General features: G+C 42.6%; 1 protein-coding gene across 1 annotated transcript in view; it reads right to left on the bottom strand.

The window, feature by feature from the left end:
* The window catches only part of LOC130260120 (amine oxidase [flavin-containing] A-like), a 34812-nt gene extending 20642 nt beyond the window's left edge, over nucleotides 1-14170 (bottom strand). Inside the window, exons 1-3 of the mRNA XM_056505271.1 lie at nucleotides 14037-14170; nucleotides 3517-3611; nucleotides 2093-2230 (exon numbers count right to left, since the gene is read on the bottom strand). Coding sequence (XP_056361246.1) covers nucleotides 2093-2230; nucleotides 3517-3611; nucleotides 14037-14082 — 279 coding nt within the window. The 5' untranslated portion in view covers nucleotides 14083-14170. The remainder of the gene's footprint in view (nucleotides 1-2092; nucleotides 2231-3516; nucleotides 3612-14036) is intronic.
* Between the last annotated feature and the right edge of the window lie 1778 nt (nucleotides 14171-15948).

Here is a 15948-nt window from a genome sequence, read left to right as displayed (position 1 = left end):
TCAGCCCAAGAAGCTGAAAACTTCCATCTTTCAGATTCATATTTAATTTCTGGTGCATATGATCCTTTAATATCAAAAAATCTCATTCCTACACTTTCTGCTATCAAGGAAATACCACAGGTGCTTGTGTTCCTGGAGCATCTTTAATGAATATGAGGGGTGCAACTACAGCTGGGAGAGCACAAACCCCTACCTGCACCTCACCATCCAGCCTGGTAACAGTGTGCAGCAGGCAGGTAAAAGAGCCCTGGGCACTGAGCAGCCCAGCCAACAGCCAGGATTGCACAGATGGAGTTTAATAAGCTTCTTCTAGAAGTGGGAGATGAGAGAGGGTTCAACAAGACATCCCTAAATCAAAGGGCATAGTGACTGCACAATGTCTCAAGGAAAAAGAAGGAGAAAAAGCTGTGGAAAACCTTAGGAAAATAAAATGGAATAAAAGGGCTACAATGCACTGGAATAGGATGTGGGAGAAATGAGACCTACATTATTCATCCAGTGCTTAAATCTGGGAGATCTTAAAGCCCCTTTGCTGTCACCCTGGTCCAACAACTACAGTTCTGATTAGCTCAGCAGGACAATGATGACAAATCCAGAATTGATCCACAACCAGTGATCCAGTTGAATAGCTCATAATGCTGCCTCTTGCTAAGAAATACTCTTTCACTTCAAAGAAAACATACAAAATTACATGGTCATTAGCAGGGACGTGCATAATGCAGTGTGGGACAATAAAAAGCTGCAGCTTTGGTGTCAAAATACATTAAGGGCTCAAAGTAATGTAACCCATTAGAGCCTTTTATTTAACATAAAGAAGATAAGTGCCTTTTAGGATGCTGAAAGATTCATGCCTGAGCTTAAATTAGAGTGGGACAAACATTCTGCTGGTACAACCCAGCCCATCTCTCTTGCTGTAGAATTACATCAATTTTGTATGAGGGGGTGACAAATAACTTTTTTAGTATTATGGAGTGGCTGTGCAATTATTTAGGATGTGGCTGTTTTATGAGCATGGCATCAATCTGCCCAATAAGGAGTGTCTGCAGAACCAGATGGTGAAACTTTGCAGTGTGAACACATTGCTCTAATTCTTAGGAAAAAAGGGGGAAGGTAATAGAAATGAAAACAGTTAAGGATCCATCACATAGGATGGCTTGTCTATATCAAGTATGTCAATAGTGACTCATACAGGCTTCAAATCTGGTTCTGCCAGAGTCTGTTAAATACCAAAACTAAAGAATATTTTAAAAATTTGGAAGTGATGGTCTTTGCAAATTAAAAGAATACTTTGTGTTATGGATACAGACAGTCACATCTCACACCTATGAATCTTAGGCCTTTCTTTGTCCTGCTGCTCTCACCTTGCACTGGTTTTGGCCTGGGTAGGACCTGTGCAAAAAATATCAGTGGGCTAAAGATCTGGCTGGAAATCTGCTCTGAGGACAGGTTTCATTCCTGTTCACTTTAGCTACACCAGTACTTGATCAAAAGTGGCCACCTGGATTCCTGCTGCCCACATCTCAGAGGTGAAACTTTTGGTGACTCTTGGGAAGGGCTTGTGTGTCACCATTAGCTGGAGAGGGAACCTCAGAGTCTCAGATTGGTTAATTAACTTCCAAAGACCCATTTGTGAGATGAATCCCACTCCAAGGGACTGGGAGAGATCTCATGTGAATTCAGTTATATGGGCAAAATAAATTATCCTACTCCCAGGCTAGTTCCATAATACTGTTGTGCAGTATCATCATTCAATACTATCCATCAATACTATTATTTTTTAATTTACATTTGGCTTTTATTTCAGAACAAGTATTTCCTGAATTTCAGGCAAAACTTTCTATGCAGGGTACGTTCAAAGACAATATGCCAAATGCATCCCAGATTTTTTAGCTGCTGTCAGCTGCATTTTCTGAACACTTTTAAGAAAATAAGAAGTAAGTTCAGTAAGTTAAAACAGAGTAACAGCCCTTCAAGCAGGTGCTTTCTGGATTACTAAGGGTGAGTTTTAAATGAAACCCTTTTGATGACTGTCAGGAATTCCCAAGTTTCAGAGCTACCTTTGGGTAGCTCAGCATGGAAATGCAATACTTACCCCTTTATGATGGAACATCTCACCCTCAACATACACTTTATAGGTCTCCACCCCCAGCTCTTTCGCCAGCCGCAGAATCCGGTTTTGGGTGGGTCCCACATATGATCCACCAACATCCACATAATTCACTTTGTCATTCTGTGAAAAAGTACAGGAATCAGAAGCTGTGCAGGAAGCTCCTCACTACAAACATCTAGAAGCTGAAAGAATTATTCCATACTGAATGTGTATGGAATGTATTTGTGTATGATATTCAGGAGGATTTTTTTCATGGAAAAGGTTGTCAAGCACTGAAATGGGCTGCACAGGAAGTCACCACCCCTGCAGATGCTCAAGAAATTCAGATTACTTTTCTTGTCATGGTCAGACATTTCTGCATTTCTGCAGTTGAAACCATCTCCAGCATCAAGGCCTGTTTTTTCTCTCTAGATACTTGCTTAGACTTAATGCTGCAGATGCTGAGCACTGCACTGCAGTTTTCCAGGAGAATAATCTCCTTTCCAGCACTGCACACCTTGGCTCCAGCCTGCTGCTGTCTGGATAGGGACCCCCAGCCATGCCAGCCATGAAAGGTGCACCCCACTCTCTTGGGAAGTGGGAAGAAAGCAGAAGGTTTCAGGGATGCACACAGGGATTACAGCAGGCTGATCTCCCAAGACAATAACTCTTTTTAACACTGTTTATAGGAAGTATTTTAAGCGTGGCATCCTCAGTGTCACAGAAGGATGATGTTTATACTCCATGTTTCACACACAATGATTTCTGCTGGAACACCACTGTTTATCTCTGGTTCCACAGCAATGGCACCTGACATAATTTACACCTCCCTCAATTCCAGGGTGGGAAGCAGAGGTAATGTCTGTATTACATTATCCTGCTCCACAAGTGACTCTTCATTTCTTTCATTTCTTTTTCTAATGGCAATCGAGATGCAGCTCATTTATAGAAGCAGGAGTGTTATTTCAGATAATTTTAAGACATTTTAAAACATATGTCTGAGCCATATTGATGTCTGGTCCTGCTCAGGCTGCTTCTTACAGGGCTCTAAATTATGATGCTTGTTACAGGATGCAAAGGGAGATGGGAAAAAGAGGGCAAATGCTCTGACACTCATGGTCTCAGATGATGGTTTTCAACACATTACTGAAGTTTAGGTAGACAATATGCATTTTCCCCATATCTACTAAGCCAGTCACTGCACCTTAGAAGACTGTCAGGTTGGCCAAACAGGAATTCTTGGTGAGCACATGCTGACTGATGACTTTTTGATTAGCTGCTCTGCTGTCACTTTCTGAGGGATTGAGCTGAAGCTGTATCTCCCTGAATCAAAATAATTGTAGTTCACTAGGTCAAAATAATAGAAGTGACATCTGTCACATCATAGAGCAGCACAAGTGAGAGTCCACATGTCATGAAACACTTACCTGGATAGTGAATGTCCTTCCTCCAACTCTGTCCCGGGCCTCAAGGACCACCACGCTGACCCCAGCCTCAGACAGCAATTTGGCTGCTGACAAACCTACCAAAAAAAGAGAAAGTGCATTAAAGCAAGTGGCAGCAATCAGCCACATTCATGGCCAAAAACTGAACCAAAGCTTCAAGGACAGAGATTTCAACAGGCTGTTCTCAAAAACTCCTGTGAGAAGTTAGGAATTTTGCAAGGTATCTCACCCCAGGAATGATGTGGCTGCTGTTTAGTTGCATGTTATAACCACTCACAGCATTCACTGACTGAAGTTTCTCCTTGGATTGGTATTTTGGCCTTTGAAAAGCAGCAAAACTTCAATTATTAAGGGACAGACACACATCTTACTCTTCATTTGTGCAGCCTATGGAAAGGCAGCACCCAGCTTGGGGGACTTGCAGTGCTGCAGTGACATCAATAATGCTCCTCTCCCACATCAGCCCTCTGCTCCTCTGCTGCCCCTTGTCCTCATTCACATGCAGAAGCAAAGTCTGCTTCACTGTCAGGACTCATTTCCAGCAGTGGAGTTTGACCATGACAATCAAACAGGCTGCATGTAGATACTTTATAAAAGGAATTATGGTCTCAGCAAAAATCATCTAATTATGGGACTTTGTGATGGAGCCACGAGAGACAACCAAAAATTCAATAGGACAGGAGACCTCTTTGCTTCTGACAGATGCAAGCTGAAATTGTAGAAAGCAATCATGAGTTGGTGAAATCAGATTATCCCACTGCCCTGCAGGCCAATTTGGCACTGAAGCATTGTTTCTTTGGAGTTGTTTCCCCTCCTTAAGTACACGAAAGGCAGCCCTATTGATCAGAACTTCCAAGATACCCTGCAGGCAGGAGTAACAATATTACCCTCATGTTTATTACACTACCTTGAAATGTGATTAAAATCAGCAGTTTGTGAGCCTACAAAGAATGCATGTCTGAAAAGAGGGAGAGGAATTATTTTGGGAAGAGTTAAATGTTCTTCTTTTTCTAAGGGCAATACAGAATTGACCATAAACTTCTATGCACAGAATCTTTTAATGGGAAAGTGGAACACCATTCACTGGAAATCAGAACTGAGGAAGTTCAAATGTCTTGCACAGGAAGCAATTATATACATAATTTTCATACTCATCTAAAAGTAACTTTATACCCTTGCACCATATTGTTCAGACTGCTGGAGCAGAAGTATACTTAATTCTTCCATCTATCTAATATTCTAATTTTTTTAATTGCAAGCTAGTTTTCAGTGGAGTGGATATCTTATAAATTGATCTAATTTATTTCAGTGATAATTTTTTCCCTCCATGAAACTCTAGAAACAATTTTTTTCTAGCTAATTCTTTAATCCACTGTGTGATGGTTTCTCTTCCTCCCCAAAATAAATGTGGAAGACACAAATCTCTGATGTTGAAAACACAAACTTCAATATTTTCTTCTAGATACATAATTTTTTATATGCAGAAAAATGAGATTTTAAAATATATAGTGGGTTTTATCACAAAATAGTGGAATATCCTACATGTGTAAAGTAATAGACTGAATTCTCTATTCTATGTAAATACCACTGGGCACTCAGACATGACTGGGCAATTCTTTGGTAAGAAAGTTTACTGTAGATATACATGCCTTGAAAAAATTGCACATGAAGCAAAAAAAGTCCAGCCTAGGTATGAAAAAAAATTAAATGCAAGTCTTTGGTGCCTAAGACCATAATTTCATGCTGAATACAACAGCTCTATTCCTGCCACAGTTGTTTAGGAAGACTAATGATCACACTGGCCTGAGTTGGAAGTTAAACTCACTACTGCATTAAAGCTTAATTATGGGATATATCCAAATAAAGAAGGGCTGCTAAGGGATGAAGAACTTGTAATGTGACTGAGATTCTCTAACCTGTTTGCCTGTTAAACTGTACCTGTGCTCCAGACTTACAGGTGGTTAAGTTTCATTATTGCTAACCCAAGGGTCATCTGAGAAACTGGTCTAAAAGAAGAAAAAGGCTTTGAAGTTTCACAGACTGAGAAACAGCAATAAATAAATTGAGACAGCAATGGCCTACTGGGAACTGGGAGAGGGCATGACTCATAAGAAAAACAATACAAAATATGTTTATTTAAGATTACTACTACATATTTATTAGCTCAAAGCATGGAAAGTATTTTCTTTCAAAACAGAGGACTAGGAACAACACCTGCACAGAGCACCTCTATGTCTATGTCTATGTCTATGTCTATGTCTATGTCTATGTCTATGTCTATGTCTATGTCTATGTCTATGTCTATGTCTATGTCTATGTCCATGCCCATGTCCATCTATCTCTATCTCTATCTATCTCTATCTCTATCTCTATCTCTATCTCTATCTCTATCTCTATCTCTATCTCTATCTCTATCTCTATCTCTATCTATCTATCTATCTCTATCTATCTCTATCTCTATCTCTATCTCTATCATCTCTATCTCTATCTATCTCATCTGTTGGTCCCACCTCTTTAGTTCCATCCTGGTGAGAATGAAGTGCACCAGGTCCAGGTGCTTCCACAGGTTTATGTGAAGCACCCCACAGGTCATGAAGCCTCTGTGTTTTTTATACACAATTAACTAAAATGACTGCATATTTACCCTTCATCTTCTCTGTAACTTGAGTTTTCAAGACTTTTGTTGCTGCTGCAGTATCCTGGACAGGACTGGACACCAGAGAGCGACCATTTGATTGATTGGGTAAGAATGAGAGAGGAAGGAATGAGACCTTCTCCTTAGCTGCTCCTTCCCCATCCCTGTCTGCTCAGTTCCCCTTAGACTGCACTGAGCTATGCTCTCAATTCCTCTACAACATCTCCATCCCAGAGGACATCATGACCTGCCAAGGAGCAGGGAGGAAGATGTGGATGTGCCATCCCTGCAGGTGCTCCAGGCCAGGCTGGATGGGGCTTTGAGAACTCGGTCTAGTGGGAGGTGTCCCTGCCCACGGGCAAGGGGTGGAATGAGATGGGTTTTAAGGCCTCTTCCAATCCAAACCATTCCTTACAGACACATTATTCCAGGCCAAAAGGAGCACTAGGCTCAGTGCTGAGACCAGGCAATGGAAACACTGCAGGTCTGTTGGTGTGGCTGTGGTGCAGACACTCCTGTCACAGCTGAGCCTGTGGCTGCATCACCTCCACCTCCCCCGAGTGCAGCCTTGAGATAAAGCTGGAAACAGCCCCAAATCACTGGACAAACTCCTTCCAGATATCCCCCTAATCCCATGAATTACAAATGCACTGCTTGCCTCAGTAGATGGAAGGAGCCTGCCAAAACCATGCCTCATTCACAGTATCTGGCTGTGGAAATTCACTTAGTGTTAAATGAGAACAAACAAGGCAAGACATCCTCCACAAGGGTTTCTATGGAAATCTCACAAGCAGCTCCCCTCTGAAGATGCCATGCAGGAAAAGCTCTGTTCCTATTGATTTTGCAGTGCTATTTAGGATTCAGAATTGCTGCTGCTACAGATCACACTGTGGCTACTTTCATGCCAGAAAATTGTCATAATCCTACCACAAGCAAAGCCCTTTAAAGAGCATCAAACATTGGACATAAGGTAAAAAGAGAAGAAAGGAAGGGGAAGGGAAAAGGAAAAGGAAAAGGAAAAGGAAAAGGAAAAGGAAAAGGAAAAGGAAAAGGAAAAGGAAAAGGAAAAGGAAAAGGAAAAGGAAAAGGAAAAGGAAAAGGAAAAGGAAAATAATGCTAACTTGAGGACTGCAAGACACACCCCATGACTGAAACATAAGGATGCTGAACAATACTGAATTTTATAATACAACAAAGCCCATCTCTACCTCATAGGAAAGAAAAAATCAACTTCACAATTAGTGAATAACACTAGGATTTAAGAGACTTGAACTTCATTCCAGAGGAATCCTGTAATGTGGAAAATGGTTACTTGTTTGGTTGGGAAGTATTTATAAAAGTAGATTTATGAGAATAATTCCAAGTTGCCTCAATACTGGGGTTGATACAGGGCATATGAGCAGAGATGAGTTCTACAGCACAAGCAGTGAGAGTTTTTAAAAAGTTACTTTATTGGAAATGTCCTTGTGATTGTATACTAATAGTATAGAATTATACTTCTCAAAATCTAGGCTCTGTAAATACAGAAAATTCCTTCATAAATCCTTATTAATCCACCCTACTGTACACAGCATGGGATAGCTACATTGTGAGAAAGATTATTAACTCATTACTGTAGTGTTCTAGCAAGCTTTAATTGAGGAAATGGGGAAAAATCGTCCTATAAAATCCCTACATGCTTCTGATCTTGAGAGGGGAAATAATTTTAAGACTTTTTTTTCTCATTTTTCTAATATACATCAGTAAAACAAGAGAATTGGCAATAAGTCATTATTAAAGTTCCAATGTGGCGGCATTCTAATGCTGTGATTATTTTTACTGTTTAATTGATGAAAAACCTAACTTTTTCTAAACACAATTGAGTAATTAAACATGGCAATGAGCACCTTAAAATCAGCTCTCATTTTTCCAGCTAGAAATTTCTTTGGCAAGTGAAAATGAACCTGTCAATGAGATTAAGGATTTGAAGATTTTAAATTTCCACTGAAAATATATTTTAAAAAAACCCCAAACCAACAATGCTATCAATTCAGTAACAGCATCTTAAATCCACACAAAACAGCAAGAATGCACAGTGTGGTTCACAAGTCTACATTTATTTCTATTTCAATGTTGCCTAATACCATAACATCACTAATTTTCTGCTTGTCAGAAACTGTGGTTTATCTTGCCATGTTTTCTTACACATCCCTTCTTGTAGAATACTTGGTACTGGAGAGAGATTGAATTTATGTATTTTGTCATTTTCAGGTAAATATATTGAATTTCTTTTTCATCAGTATTTTTTCCCTCCTAGGAAAAAAAAAATCCACTTGATTCAGCAAAGATCTTAGCCAAAAGAGAATAAATATTTTCTATTACAGACTACATTGTCCAAATAAGACCAAGCCTCTTACTGGTCTCAATGGCATCACTGTCTAAATGCTAAATGCAAGCCTTGTTCTGAAGGGCACAAAGACAGTTTCTCATGGACAATGTTAACAGGAATACAGTGGGCAGGAAGAGGGAATTCTAACCCAAGGATGAATCCACTCCTCTGCACACATCCACTGGGATTTTTCATGTCCACAGCTTCTTGCAGTAAACATTCATTTCCCAAAGTAATGCTCTCCCCCAAAACAAAGGCAGAAAAGAGTTAATGAGTATAAGCACAGGGTTGGAAATGAGGCATCTTTCCTCCCATTACATATTAAAATGAGCAGTTAAAATGATGGCAGTTTGATACCACCTAGTATAGGAAACAACCAAGGTAATTACACACATTTATGACTACTGACAATTTTTTTAATCAGTGTTGTGCAGAATAAATTCCTGTTATCCAAATGGTGACCTCCAACTAAAAAAGTATGTGAAAAAATGTTGCTGCTAAATTATGATCAGTGTCATCACCACAAATACCAATAACATCAGCACTGGTGTTCCCAGAAAAGGCATAATGCCTGTCTCATGCCTGGTTTTGTTATGTTAGGGTATTTTTAGGAATCTGTCCTAACTACTTGGCTATTTCTTTTGCTTGTTGGGACAAATAACACTCATAAGACTTCAGCAGCAAAAAGCAAAACACATTATGAAGAATGAGGTAAATGGAATTGGTACTTCTGCTTATTTGCAATTATTGTATAAAGCATCCATTACATTTTGTATGGGGTTCATGGAGTTTTGCTCCTGCTGTAAATTTTTTCTTGTAATGACAGTTAGCTTGCTAGAAGTACATTGGGAACTCAGAGACCTGTGAAACATTGTTATTCATTTCTGCATCCCCAAAAATGGTCTTTAGGAATCTCTGGTACTAAATGACAGCATCACTGATTATCAGCTTTCTGGTTGGATCCAGAAGGAAGGAAGGAAGGAATTGTGTAGATGGAACCCAGCACAGGGCAAATGCAAAGTGGTAAAGACAGAATACATTTTATGAATCAAATATTACATCCCTATATGTCAAATCCTAGGTAAATACAGAAGTAACAGTATGGAAAAAAAAATCAATTGAAAACTAGTCCAGACTTATACAGGTCTGATTCTATCTCACACCAACAACTGTGTGTTTGACAGTTTATCTGACACCACCACCCACCAGCAGCTTGGCGTGCTGTCAAAACAAACAGGGCAGTATACAACAGAAGTTGTGCTGCCAGCATGGCAAGCAAGGAAAATCTGCATTTCCTCATTACTCAGTCTCTCACCCAGAGCCCAAAGCCAAGGCGTAGGTAGCTCGAGGGGTAAGGCTGTCGATCACACACTGTGGAGCTGGAGGTGCCAGCACAGAGTGCTTTTCCACAGAGAGAAAAACACAAAAGTCTTAATAATATATCATATGTTTTATTTCTATAGAAAGACTAATCACTACTATTTTTACATCCCAGCTTTCCCTACAATTTGTGGCCCTTAGACTCTTCCATAAAAATAGTGCTGTTTCCTGCACATGGCTGGGAATCTCAGCTTTGATTTTGCAGAACCATGCAATCTCCTTGTGTCTAGATTAGAGCAAACATCCTTTTCTGTGGAAATAAGAACTATCCATGCCAGCAAATTCTAGTTTTGAGTGTAAGATTCAATTACATCTGGTTTTCCTTGTGTTTTGTAATTGTAACACAATGTGCTGAAATTTCTTCCAAAAAGTATTTACATACAAGATTTTTTGGACGTCTCTGCTTCTGGACATACTTCTCCATATCTGCTGCCTCTCTGGTTTGCATTATGTAGACAAACATTATTCATTCTCCATGCAACCTTCTGATAAACTTGGCTTCCACACAAGGTGAGGCTGGCACATGAATATACTCCCATGAAAAAAAGTTAAGGTATTTTACTTACATTTTTTTTTTTTTTTCCCCTTTCCAAACTTGGAACTACTTAAGCTTGAATTTTCAGGGTGTGTTTTTCAGGGTGTGGCTTTTTGTAATTCTTTTCTGCTGGAAAATCTTGGTCAAAATTGACTGTCTATTTCTAAATGTCTAGGGAAAACATATTCTTTGATTTTGAAAAAATCATGCCTTTTTAAATTCCTATTTTGGAAGTTGCAGCAGTAACTTGAAATTTGGCAGGGAGGGAACCCTGTCAACATAGCACATTTTGTTATTCATGTGAAAATATACCCCAATAAGGTCAGTTAGAAAGTTTTGAGAAATTACAGGTCACAGCAGTAATTTTTCAGATCTGACAAGCTGAAGAATCTGAGGTTTCTATCAAAACTCTCTGAGCACTTAATGCTGTCCAGTTGTTAATCTGTTTGAGGAATGGCTGAACATCCAGGATCTCCTTACAACATTTTGTGCCATCAGCTTGCTGGGTTTCAACAAAAACACTTATCAAGTAAAATTAATCAAGTCAAAATTAATCCAAAACAATATTCTTCAGTTCAGTAGAAAACACTATAAATAGAAAATGGGAGCAATATTCAAGCCATATAAATTAAAACTCCCTGTGGGTTTGGGGAATGTCTTTAACTTCAGGCACCAGTTTATTTAATATACCTGGGTATAAAATGCTGTAATTAATATTAACTGTATTACAGGAGACATTATCTATTAGGAGTGACACAAACGTGTGCCTGGGGCTTTTACTGGCCACAATCCACATTTTTAACATGCAAGCCCAAGTGGAAAGAGGAATCTACCCCAGCTCCCTCTATGTAGGGCTGATGCAGCCTGGATGAGTGTGATTCCATCAGCAGGAAAGTTTCAGAGGCAGAAGCCACCCAAGCAGAGATTTTTCTCCAAAACCAGAAGATCCCTGCACCCCAGGACTGCAGCTCCCTACAGGCAGAGTGGATTCTGTGTCCCTGGAATGACCACACTGTGGTGTGCATGCAGAGGCAGGAGCATGGATGAGCAGAACATTTTAGACATTGTTCAGAAATTGCCTCTCAGGACCATGCTTTGGTTTGAGGAAACTCCAGAGCTGCCTGTCAGGATTTGAGCTTGGACAAATATTTTTAAAAGCCACAGCATCACAGCTGGGAAGTTCACACTTAACAGAATTTACACCTCATGCAGATTTAATGTATTTCTAGTAAAGAACTAGTTTATCCCAGAGTTTCCTATGCTCTCCTTCAAGAACCAGGTAGTGAGAATTAAAAATACAGTAGGAGAGGAGACAGAAATCTCACCAGATGAGTCAACTGCAAATTCAATTTCAGAGATACAAATAGCAAGTCAAGACTGGAGTCAGAGAGATGTCGAGGGGAAATCCTGTCCATAGTGGAACATGATTTATTATGTATTCCACCAGAAGCAGAACTCTAGATACTGATTTTTTTTTTTTTTTTTTTTTTTTTTTTTTTTTAAGACCAGCAAGCAGCACTGTCGTGTATTGTATATTGGTACAGGGAATAGTAGCTGTGAGAAAAGCAAAACAGACCAGAGCCTGATCAGAGTTTAATCCCCAGCTATGAATAACAGTGTAGAGATTAATTATTAAATAAGGTATTTCTTGTTTATTTTTCAATGGCTGTTTTCTTAAAATGATGTCTGTTCTAATTCATAACAGGCAAACACCAATTTCTATGCCACTGGCATGAGCTTTCCATTTCCAGCATGAAAAATGCTCCTGTACCCCAGGAGTGCTGTGACATGTTTATTTGTCTTCCTCATCCCACCAACCAATTTTCAGGGATTTTGAGCACCATGAAATTCTCTGCTTGGCTCCATTTCAATCCTCACACCAGGTTTGAGGTGTAGGTGTTTTCGTGCTAGTGAGGCAAAATACCACATCTCAAACTATTTTCTGAAACACTGCAACAGGTTGGGGACCTGGAAGAAAGAGGCACCCTGAAGGGAACAAGAGCTTCTCAGAGGTCTAAAAAACATATTAAGAGGATGTCATCATCAGCTGCACACAGAATGGATGGTAATTCCCAAAGGACACTGTGTGAATTACAAGAACCCTAAGGATTGAACAACCAAATGTCTCATGCTAGCAGGAAAATTGCCAGGCATCTGATAAAACTAAAAAGCAAGGAAAACCAGGTCTACACTCTTCCTTTCTGTCTAGTGATGCCGTAGATTATTTGCATATTTACATATTCACAAATAATTATTTAAACAATTGCTGTTCTTTGAGTAAATGAAATAATGCAATTATGAAAAACATTTGCTCTTTCATGCATTAATTCACTACAGATTACACCAAAGGAAAGCCTCTGACTCCTTCTCAATATTAATAAAACCTAACTTAACCCACACCAATAATGGCTGTAATATCACTGAAGTCACAAAGTCACCTAACTCACCTTTTCTGAATCATTAGTGAAGTAAGAACTGCCTGAAAACTGAGACCTGGCCAAAGCTGCCAACACAAAATTGACCTGAGGGACAACCTAAACACTAATTTTCTCCAACACAGCAACATTCTCATCATACAAAAATAGTAACATAAAAAGTAATTAATTAACGGAGTTTTCTAAGCATAAGGATGAGGGACCATGATGCAATTGCTGGTGTCAAAGTAGATCTGAAGAGTATTTTGGGAAGTGTGAGGAGCCCGTGGCACTTGGGGAATTGGGCTGCCTCTAGAACAGCTCTTGTCACAGCAACAAAGCCCAACCCAGAGATATTCCCAGATGTTTATTCTGCAGCATTTTCCCAAACAAAACAACTGCCACTGATGTGTGGGAGACCTGAAAAAGCCACGTCAAAGCACCATCTCTGTGGGGATGTACCAATCCCAGCCCGTATCCCAGCCTGTATCCAGCCTGTATCCATTCTGTATCCATTCTGTATCCCAGCCCGTATCCCAGCCTGTATCCAGCCTGTATCCATTCTGTATCCCAGCCCGTATCCCAGCCTGTATCCAGCCTGTATCCATTCTGTATCCCATTCTGTATCCCAGCCCGTATCCCCGTCTGTATCCAGCCTGTATCCATTCTGTATCCCAGCCCATATCCCAGTCTGTGTCCATTCTGTATCCCAGCCCATATCCCAGCCTGTATCCAGCCTGTATCCATTCTGTATCCCAGCCCATATCCCAGTCTGTGTCCATTCTGTATCCCAGCCCATATCCCAGTTTGTATCCCAGCCCGTATCCATTCTGTATCCCAGCCCCTATCCCAGCCCGTATCCATTCTTATCCCAGCCCGTATCCATTCTTATCCCAGCCCGTATCCCCCATCCCCGCCCCGTCCCGCACCTGCGGGCGCTGCCAAGTCACTTTCCTGCAGCCCCTCTCCCGACGAGCACCCAGAGCAAACCAAGGCGAGGAGCGGCGATTTGTCCCCCCACCGCGGCTCATCTGACCGTGTCCCTCTCTCCCCCGAGCACCTGCAGCCCCCGGGCCCTGGCCCGGCGCTCGCCCACCGCCACCCCCGCGCCGCCGCTCCCGGGGATGTCCCGGGGGAGGCGGCGGGGCCGCGCCGTTCGCCCCGACCCACCGGAGATGCCGGCCCCGATGACGATCACGTCGTATCTCTCGGCCATGGCGCTGTCCCCGCTGCCGCCGTCGCTGTGCCGCCTCCGGCCACGGCCGCGGCTCCGTCCCGGCCCCGCGCTCCCTCAGCGCGTCCCGCCCGCCCCGGCCCCGCCCCTGGGCGTGGCACCGCCGACACTCCACCAATGGGCGCTGCCTGGGGGCGGGGCGTCCTCTGACCACGCCCTCCCCGGCCACGCCCTCCCCCTGCTCGCTGTGCGGCCCGACGGGACGGGGGATGCTCGGCAGCGCCGGGAACACCGGGAACAAGGGAACACTGGGAACAAGGGAACACTTGGAACCCTAGGAATAAGGGAATACCGGGAACACGAGAACACTGGGAATAAGGGAACACCGGGAATAAGGGAGCACTGGGAACAAGGGAACACTGGGAACACCGGGAATAAGGGAACACTGAGAACATCGGGAATAAGGGAACACCAGGAACAAGGGAGCACGGGAACACCGGGAATATCGGAAATAAGGAAACACTGGGAATAAGAGAACACCGGGAACCAGGGAACAAGAGAACAGGGTAACACCGGGAATACGGGGAATACCGGGAACAAGGGAACACTGGGAATGCCGGGAACACCAGGAACAACAGGAACACCGGGAACAAGGGAAAGCTGGGAACAATGGAACACCGGGAACAAGGGAACACCGGGAACAATGGAACACTGGGAATAAGGGAACATTGGGAATACCGAGAACAAGGGAACAGTGGGAGCACTGGGAACATTGGAAACAACGAGAACAAGGGAACACGGGGAACAAAGGAACATTGGGAATACCAGGAACAAGGGAACACTAGGAACACAGGAACACCGGGAACACCAGGAATGTCACATCCCGGGGCGCGCATCGCTCCCGGCTCCGTGCCGCACCGTGCCGGGGGATGCAGCCGGTGGCAGCGAGCCCGGTGCAGGATGAACCAGCCCGTGCTCCCTGAACCCTGCTGGTGACACAGTGGCTGCGGGGCAGGGGGAGATCCACGGAGCCGGAGGTTATGGCAGCCTCAACCTCACCCCCCACTAGAATCAAGTCATACTTGATCCCTGAGCCGGGGAACAAGGGGTTAACCTTTCCGTGGGCATATCTTCCCAAAGACAATGCCTGAAATAATAATTGCCTGTCAAAATTCTGTTCGTACTTAGCTACTATTACTGCTCTGGAATGCACGGTGGTTGTGATGATCCTTGCCATGGGTTTTACAGCTCGTACGGGTTTTATTGCCACAGTGTAAATGTCATTTCTGTGGAATGGTAAAACTAGACAGCCTGTCTGTCCTCTTCCAAGTGAGCACAGGAGACCTTTACAGTCCACAGGAAATCCTAACGCTGTTTCATGTTAAATATTGGTGTAAGTTCTGAGAGTTGCCCAATCCTGCTATCATATTTCGTGCCTGGGTATGACCAATGAATCCAGTGGGACTGCAATGCTTCTTGTGTACTTGGAAATGAGCTGGTTTTCTCTTCTAGAGAGAAAACATAAGACCTCTGCTTTTTGTTGATTGTGCCAAATGAGTGAGGTGTAGACCTGCTGGTGTCAACAAGAGGAGGGTTATAAAAACGTTTGGAGCACCTGTCCTATGAGGAACATCTGAAAGAGCTGTGATTGTTGGAGAGGAGAGGAGGGGAGAGGAGAGGAGAGGAGAGGAGAGGAGAGGAGAGGAGAGGAGAGGAGAGGAGAGGAGAGGAGAGGAGAGGAGAGGAGAGGAGAGGAGAGGAGAGGAGAGGAGAGGAGAGGAGAGGAGAGGAGAGGAGAGGAGAGGAGAGGAGAGGAGAGGAGAGGAGAGGAGAGGAGAGGAGAGGAGAGGAGAGGAGAGGAGAGGAGAGGAGAGGAGAGGAGAGGAGAGGAGCCTCTGGACAGACCTT

The sequence above is a fragment of the Oenanthe melanoleuca genome, chromosome 1, assembly GCF_029582105.1.
Source record: "Oenanthe melanoleuca isolate GR-GAL-2019-014 chromosome 1, OMel1.0, whole genome shotgun sequence".
Classification (NCBI taxonomy): Eukaryota; Metazoa; Chordata; class Aves; order Passeriformes; family Muscicapidae; genus Oenanthe; species Oenanthe melanoleuca.
This window is presented reverse-complemented; position numbering and strand designations above follow the sequence as displayed.